This window comes from Pocillopora verrucosa, chromosome 8, assembly GCF_036669915.1.
Source record: "Pocillopora verrucosa isolate sample1 chromosome 8, ASM3666991v2, whole genome shotgun sequence".
Taxonomy (NCBI): Eukaryota; Metazoa; Cnidaria; class Anthozoa; order Scleractinia; family Pocilloporidae; genus Pocillopora; species Pocillopora verrucosa.
Window position 1 is genome coordinate 5,741,883 of NC_089319.1, and position 8,531 is coordinate 5,750,413.

Here is an 8,531-nt window from a genome sequence, read left to right on the forward strand (position 1 = left end):
CCATAAGAAGGCACAAAAATCTGGATCTTGCAATGATTGGGCTAGTATCTCAGATTCGTGATGCTAAACGTAAATACTATACCAATCTAATTGAGGAAAACATCACAAACTTTCCAGACTCGACTACCCCTTCCCTCCTCGAAAACAAGAACTTTGTCATAGTGTCGGATGGTTTTCAGACGGGGAGCTATAATTATTACTGAGGAGTCTTTCAGTTTCTCTCGCAGCATTACTGTCAGCCCTCCCCAAAAGGCTGATAACAACCTTCGACTTGTAAAGTCGACTTGTAAAATCTAAACCGGTTTTCCTAGCCTACAAAAAAGCAGGAGACTACAAAAAGACGAGGGCATAACGGGTGAGAAACGCGCCCCACCCCTCTGCCACCCTTTAATTAGGGTCAGACTGATACCCACTTTTTAATTTGGCCTTGAAATTGTCGCAAGCCCGGCGCAAGATTAATCTGGAAAAATTTACAGTTTTCATCTAGATCGCTCTTGGCGAAACAGCATTCAGAGGAAGTTTTAGAATAGTTTCCTTCCTTCCCAATGCCGCTATTCAAAAGGCTACACCACTTTTTGATGCCTCCCTGAATATCGATTATAAGTTTTAAAAAATTTCGCTCTCAGTTCCCCCTTTTTGAGACTATATAGACCGTGGCCGTAGTGAATACTTCGTTTTTGAGTCAACGAACTCACACATTAAATTAAAGGATACTAATCATAACTAGTTACTTATAAAAACCATGCTATATCAGTTATAAAATGCTTCAGTCTTCATGTGTCAAATTTTCCAGACTCGACCACCCCTCCCTCCTTAAAAACAAATACTTTGTCACAGTGTCGGATGGTGTTCAGACGGTGAGCTATAGTTACTACTGTGGAGTCTTTCAGTTTCTCTCGCACCACTCTCCAGATTGTTTCTTCTGTGGCTGGATCCACGTGTGCAGTGGGCTCATCCAAGATGATAATCTTGTTCTGCTGCAACAGAACACGAGCCAAACAAATCAACTGCCGCTCTCCCACACTGACATTTGCTCCATTTTCCAACAATTCGTAATCCAATTGTCCCTCAAGACTTTGAACGAAATCTTTCAGTTGCATATCCTCTAAGACCCGCCACAGATCTGCATCTGTGAAGTGGTTGACAAGATCCAGATTTGTCCTCAATGATCCACTGAAAAGCACCGGGGTTTGGCCAAGAGCGGATATGCATCCTCGTGCTGTTCGGAGATTAATGTTCTTTATCTGAACCCCATCCACGAGAATATCTCCGTCAGGATCGGGCATGCGTAAAAGAGCTGCTACAAAAGATGACTTCCCGGCACCCGTGCGGCCTGCAACACCTATATTTGAGCCTCCTTTGATGTCAAGACTGATGTTCCTCAGCGCTTTCGGTCCCCCCGGGTAATACGTTATCGACACGTCGCGGAATGTGATATTTCCTTCGCGTGGCCAGTGTTCCGGGGGAAGCGTGTCCACTTGGTATCCAGGCTCAGAGTCAAGCTTGGTGTAGGTCATAACTCGTTCAACTGACGTCATAAAATTCTCGACATCTGATGATTTTCTGACAGCGTGTTGCGTCAGGGCCACTGTTTGAATAAGGTAAGCGAGAGAAAGCCCAGCGGAAGCTAAATAGAGAAAAATATCTTTAAATTAATCGTCCTCATGAAGATAGAGATAAAATGGGCTACAACGACTTGTTTTTGTCTCCCAGCTACGCGCGGAAAGATTCTTTTCACAGTCTTATTTATCACATGGAATATCATAGCTTTTGGGTGTACACGAGCGTGAAATGGTGCAATTATTTTGGATGAAACTCTACATACCAGCATCTTGAGATACTAAAACTACCACTAAGACGACTAAGCCTATTAAAAGAGAAATGATTGCATCCAGACGAACACCGAACCATCTGCCACTCGCCGTCACCATGACAAAAGACTGGGTATGAGTGTCTTGGTAGCTGTCCAATGGGAAAGAAAATAAATCAACTTAAGTCATCTCGAGTCTAAATATTTGTTCACTCAGTAAAACGTAAAAAGCGTTGCGAAGGAGGTAGGGGTGGGGTTAAGAAAGAGAGGAGACCGCCGCATCACCATCGTGAACGACTGGGTATAAGTGTCTTGGTAGCTGTCCAACGGGAAAGAAAATACATCAACGTAAATCATCTCCAGTTCAAATGTCAATTCTGCGCAGCAAGTTTCTTAAGCGTTGCACAGAGGGTGCCACCACCATGATGAACGAAACAGATTTATAGATTTGGTATACAGAATGTATATTAAATGGAAAAAAAACATTTGGACACGAGACCGCCAACGAAAAAAAGTCATCACGTAGAGGGGCGAATTCGAGGCCACGGCTGAGACCGAATACCAAATTTAAGATTCAGTGCCCCAATCAACCCAGCATTCCATGTCTACAATTTTAAAAGCGTTGGAAGACGAAGGTGTGGGGGAGGGGGAGGGGGGAGAAGGTAATGAGTATTATGGAAGGAAGAGGGAAGGGAGAACTGTTTTTTACGGATAATGTTTTGAAGATGCCAAACATAAACCCTGCACTATGAACGTCACGGTTTTGCGTATCGAGCCTGAACTGAGTTTGAGATTTTACTTTCCCAGCTCACTTGGAAAGTTGCATGAACTTACCTGTAAAACTTGTCCATAAACTCTCCCTGTCTGCCTCTTGTTCGAATTGTGTCCAGTCCATCAAGAGTCTCTGATATGTGAGAGAAGACTGGGCTTCGACATATTGACTCCAACCTTTTTAGTTCTCTGGAACTCTTCAAGTAAAATCTTGCGAAGTAAAGAATCATGGCCGTCACTGGAACGGTAACAAACAAAACCCAAGGATTTGTAGCAGAAGGAACGAGAACAGATGAGAGCAACAGCAATACAAATTGAATTGTAGATAGAAACTGTAATGGTAATAACTCATCCATGCAACCCACATCTTTAGAGAATCGATTCAGGATTCTACCCACAGGATTTGAATCGAAAAAAAGAACCGACGCTTTTAAAAGAGCCACAACCATTTTGTCATGAAGCCGCTCAGAGCTTCTTAGACAAACCGAAAAGAAAATGTAGGCCCTGATGATGCCTAATGTGAAGGAAGCAGCGACTAAACCACCATAGATAGTTAGATTTGTCTTGTCTTTCTGTTCTAATGGAAGTTTCCTGGTCAAAAAGGACAGCCACACGTCAGGGGCAACCATCGATGCTACAAAAAGGCGAAAAAATATGGTGAGTGATAAAAATATGCGAAAGTGAGATAATTTTCTTCATAATCTACGTAACAGTCTAAATCAGGTAAAATAAACAATTTAAACTCAGGATTAAAAGGCATCAACCTCTCTCCTAAATGTCAGATTGGTTGTTAGTCTTAACATTAATTTCCCGTCACCCTTTGCACACCTTTTTTGTCAGTCCCAGTTTCCTCTTCCTCCTCCAAGACAAAAACAAACTCGGTTGGTTGCTTGCTTGCTCGTTCGCCCCGAGAGAGAATGTTGCTCGACAGCACCAAACAATGGCTAAGTTTTTGTCACTTTTATAATTCTTTAGTGCTCACCTTGAGAAATAAGACACAAGAAAATCATTCCAATGATGAGCAATGAGTGACTACCACTTCTGAAGTAGTCCCAATACAGCTTACTTGACACCGTTCCAATTGCCCGATCTTCAACAGATATTTCCAGTTCATTTTCTTTATTTGTGAGTGGCTCCAAATCTCTGCATCTCTCTTCATCATTCCTTGCGGTGACCATGTCATTAGACTTGTTCTCTGTCGAAGCATTCTTGTAAAGTGGGTCGATGGTGGTATTTAAGATGCCTTTTCCTTGAAGCTCAGCGAAGGTTCCCTTCCCCAGAACGCAACCCTTGTGCAGTACAATCACTTGGTCTGCATCTTTCATGTGTCGTTCTTGATGAGAAGTTAACAGGCGGGTCTTCTCGCCAAGCAAACCCTTAATACACTTTTCAAAGATATGCCGACCAACTTTGTAGTCCACTGCGCTGAGAGGGTCATCCAACAAGTAAAGGTCTGCATCCACGTACACTGCGCGTGCTAAGCTTACTCTTGCACGCTGACCACCACTCAGAACGGCACCACGCTCACCAACAACGGTTTGGTCACCGTTCGGAAACTGCTGAAAGTCTTCCGTGAGGGCGCATGCCTCGATTATTCTGGTGTATCTTGGATCATCGTACGACTCTCCAAATAAAATATTTTCTCTTAAGCTTCCAGAGAACACCCAGGCTATTTGCGGTGCATACACAAAATTTCCTTGACGGCTTATTGTTCCGCTTACGTCTGACATCTCGCCAGCGATTGCTGAGAGGAGAGTTGATTTACCGCTGCCTACTGGTCCGGTGACAACTGTCAAGCTTCCTAACGCAGCAACGAAGTCCACATCTTGAAGAATAAATTCATCTATCCTCGCCACTTCTTTATATGTTAAATGCGACACACATACATTTCCTGGCTTAGAAGGGTTAATCCACTGATCAGTAAGGGGATCTTCATCTGATACATGCAACTGGCTCATAGATGTAAAATCGTTTTGTAACTTGCCCGACTTTCTCTCTGCAACTGTTCCTCTGTCATGTAGACATTGATCCTCAGAGATGGAAAACAAATCCTCTGAAATAAGAAAATCCTCTATTCTTCCGAGTGATGCAAATGATTCCCGTGTCTCCACCACACCATACGCGATGTCAAGGCAAATGTTAAGTCTTAGCAAGTTAGTAAACATTAAGAGCATAAAAACATTGACTGGTGTTAAGGGTTGACCAGTAAGCAGCAGAGTAATAACAGACACCAGGATTGGTATTGAAGTATATTCTAAGGCAGCTAAGCCCGAGAGAATAGCGCTTTTCTTACGGATGATGCTTATTTCTCGTCTGAAAGAAACAAAAAGATTTGTTGTTATCATTTTTTGGACAAACTCAAAGTACTGATGAGAAACTCTGCACTCTGCACTGGTTGTTCAGATACCTATCGTTTATTACACCCAAAAACTCTCTGAAAACTGAACACATTACACAATAAGCAAAGTGTAATAAACAGTACATCGCCATGATCACAAACGATTCCTTGATATGACCTCCAACCCCCCCTCCCCCCCCCCCACTCACAGCCACCCTCTCTACCTATAAATGGTAATTATTTTGTAAGTTATAAACTCAAAGAGTTTTTTTCCTAAAATCTGGCATGACGATGTTGTGCAGTTATCTGAAAAAATAAAATGGGTTTGTAAATTTCCCTTACTTTCGTGTGTGTTTTATTTTTTCTCTGAATTCATCCTCCCACGCATGCGCTTTGATAGCACGTATCCCAGAAACCACTTGATTCGTCAAGGAAATTCGCATATCAGATTCCGCCGCTGAACGCAGACGTAGTGCGGCATTGACAGAAGACATCTCTGCATAATACGGTAGAAGAAGACAGAGAAATATCTCTCCCATAAGAGCCTGCCAGCCAATCAGATACGCGATTACAAACGTTGCGGGTACAATTTGGAGTATGGCTGAATTCATTGCTAAAATCCATTTAGGTGCTTTCTCCATCCGCTGAACATCATTTGACAGCAGGTCGATCACACGCCCCGCTGAAAATTTTGACAATGAGCTCTTGCTAAGCAGTAAGATCTGAGAATGAAACAATATCAATACTAGAATTGACTTCTTGAAAAGGAAAACCCATGTTTAGTGCAGAAAGTAATCAGAATCATTAACTACCATTCGCCAAAGTAAAGGTGGCTAGTGGTGGATATTTACCCAGCTGCGAGGTAAATACCCACAGGTAGCCACCGAGTAACTGCTTTAGTATGTACAAAATCCTAATCTATAATCCTAATCTATATAATCCTATACGAAATACTGTAATCGTTTCCTGCAACGATTACAGTATTTTCGGGCGAAAACTCCGCGCAAGATTCTCGGAGATAAATGGCAAGGGATATTTGGAGTTTGAGTAGCCAATCAGAGTGCGCCTTCAACGTTATCCACTGTTTTAGTATACACTAAAGATAATTAGACACAGGTGGAAGTGCTATACGAGTGCGCTGATTGGTTAGTTCTGAAGTGATTACCAAGTTCTACTCATCTCCAAGGAAACAAAGAGACAAACTGGCACTTCCAAAGTTCAATTCCCAATCATTTTTTTCATCTAATACATTAAGGAGCCAATGAGGACCGCCACCTGGGTTTAGCCAAATTGCTAGAACGCCTACTGCCACCCGCGAGATTGAGGATTCAAGTCTGAGATTGAACTACCTCTCACGCTCCCAAGACAGAGGCGTAACTGGAGGAGTCTTGAGGTGCCAAGACAAATCTTATATTTCAGATTTAAAAAAGCATATGAATTCATAGAAGCTTTAGCTTAGGCATAATCATTTCCAATGCTGGTTACTCCTTCTCGCCGTGTAAATTCCAGCCTGCGGATAAACAGTGTTGCCGAGAAAAGACGGAATGCAGTCCTAGATTACCTACTTAGACACTGGATTTAAAACTTCCTCTGACTACTCCATAATCTGGAGTTAATAACAAAAGTGTATCGAAAAGCGAAGGAAACAGTGTCGAGAGAATAGAGGAAGATTGCGCCCATTTCCCCTACCCAACCCAACCGAACCCTGCCCTTACTCGTCCACAATCTTCTTCAAAGCAGCGGCGTCGGCAACTAACACGAGCAAATGCAACGGGATGGGAAAAAGTAAACGCCGCGCAGATTATGGAGAAGGCTGGAGACGAAACAGTTACCCTTCTTGTGCTCACCTTTCTGTAAACGAGACCTTTCACTGCGTTACTCAGTCTGATGCCCATTATTTCAGCTGCGTAACCGGAATGTTGCATGCCGAGGGTCCCGACCAAGGTGGTCACAGCCATGGCAGTTGCTAAAACGCAACCATGAAGGATGTTGTTCTGATGTGTTTCATGAGACATTAACGTAAAAATCAGATGTCCAATGAGCAATGGCGAAAGGAGGGAGCCGGTTGCGTACAAGACATCACAGCAAACAACAAAAACAGCTTCCCTGTAGGAAATCATCTTAAAAACACTTTTCCACAACTTCGGTGTTTTCTTCTTCCTAATGGAGTTAGCTATTTCTTCTTTCCATTTTTTGTCAAGAAGTTCTGTGGCTGACTGTGAGGTGTTCTCGTTTGAGAGTGGTACAAAATCTCTTTCCTCTAAGGTTCGTTTACTGTTTGTCTTCATAGCATCGTTCATCCATTGCAACAAAAGGAAAGAAACAAAACCAACTTTCTCGGCAGATTTATTGGTGGAGATCTTCCTGTAACCATTTGGTGCCATGGTTCTAAACCTTTAGTCGAAGAACGATGAATCATGATCAATATCATCATCTCTCACTGATAAATTCACGTCACACTTCACGTTTTGCTACATCAAATTGAAAACTTAGGCATGCGTAGCATGCAAGAGTTATTTTTTTGGTTGGGTGGGTCGAAATGGAAGAGTTTGTGTACATAGTGTTTTCATTTTTGTCACCGAAAAGAGCATAACTTTCAAAAAACGAAAATATCGCACAAAGACAGAAAAAAACCTAATTTATCTCAACTAAAGCAGATATTATATGATCTACTGTCTCTATTGTCGAAATACTTCTAAGTTAAACTGAAATTCATCGGTGCCACGCCTACTTTTGTCTCCTTCGCAGCCGTTGTTTGGCCTCGTCACACGACGCCCTCTATTTCCAGTTTGAGAAAGAGTACATTGCGTGACGAGACCAAATAACGGTTGCAAAAGAGACTACGCTTAATGTCATTCCTCCAACAGAGGGAAAATCAAAGTTATTTGTCTACAGTTAGTTACCTCAAAAATATAAATCCGCGTAATTTTACAACGAAAAGCAAACCGGACACTCTGTTCTACCTCTAACAGACCCTAACTAACGATATATTGCGATCTCGTATAAGTGAAGATACATTGAAGAAGAGAAAAGGATAATATCTCAAAGAGGGATCCTTGATTGGTTGTTGTCTATTTGGACTTTGCCATCTGAATGCGTGAGAAAAAGCAGATTGTTTAACAAGGAATTAACACGCAATTGGGTTAAATCCTGGGTAGCTTGAAGCGACTTTAATTCGTAGAAAAAGTCAAATGCGGGAGAATTGCTTGGAAAACTCGATTCCAGTAGCATTTACTTCCATGTGAATTTTTTTTCAGTGGGGTTGGACAATGCAGTTAGAATACGTAATAAAATGCAGGTTGTTTACAAGAACATGACACGTGATAGAGCGAAGTGCAATGTGGCAAAATGGAATTTGATTGGTGAAATACAATTCAAGCACGTGAAAAATTGCCTGATGTTCATGTAGTGCAATGATTGGGTATGTTCTGATTGGACTTTGGACGTTGTTTTCTTGGTAAGTGATAGAATTTAAGTTGTTTGGCGTGTGCGTTGTGAGTAAAGGAGCGGAAAAACACGTTTTAACTTTAAAATTTAAATGTATTCCTTTCACATCCTAATAAATCTCGGATCAATTCAGTATCTGGGCAACTGCCCACCTACCCCTGTTGT

The 8,531-nt window shown here is 42.0% G+C and overlaps 1 protein-coding gene across 1 annotated transcript; it reads right to left on the reverse strand.

Moving 5' to 3' along the window:
* Positions 1 to 773: 773 nt before the first annotated feature.
* LOC131797819 (ATP-binding cassette sub-family C member 4-like) lies at positions 774 to 7,303 on the reverse strand. The gene is made up of 6 exons (XM_059115490.2): positions 6,767 to 7,303; positions 5,262 to 5,641; positions 3,564 to 4,894; positions 2,645 to 3,215; positions 1,826 to 1,962; positions 774 to 1,627 (listed from the first exon to the last, which is right to left on the reverse strand). The coding sequence occupies exons 1-6, from the start codon at positions 7,301 to 7,303 to the stop codon at positions 774 to 776; spliced, it is 3,810 nt and encodes a 1,269-aa protein (XP_058971473.2).
* Positions 7,304 to 8,531: the final 1,228 nt, after the last annotated feature.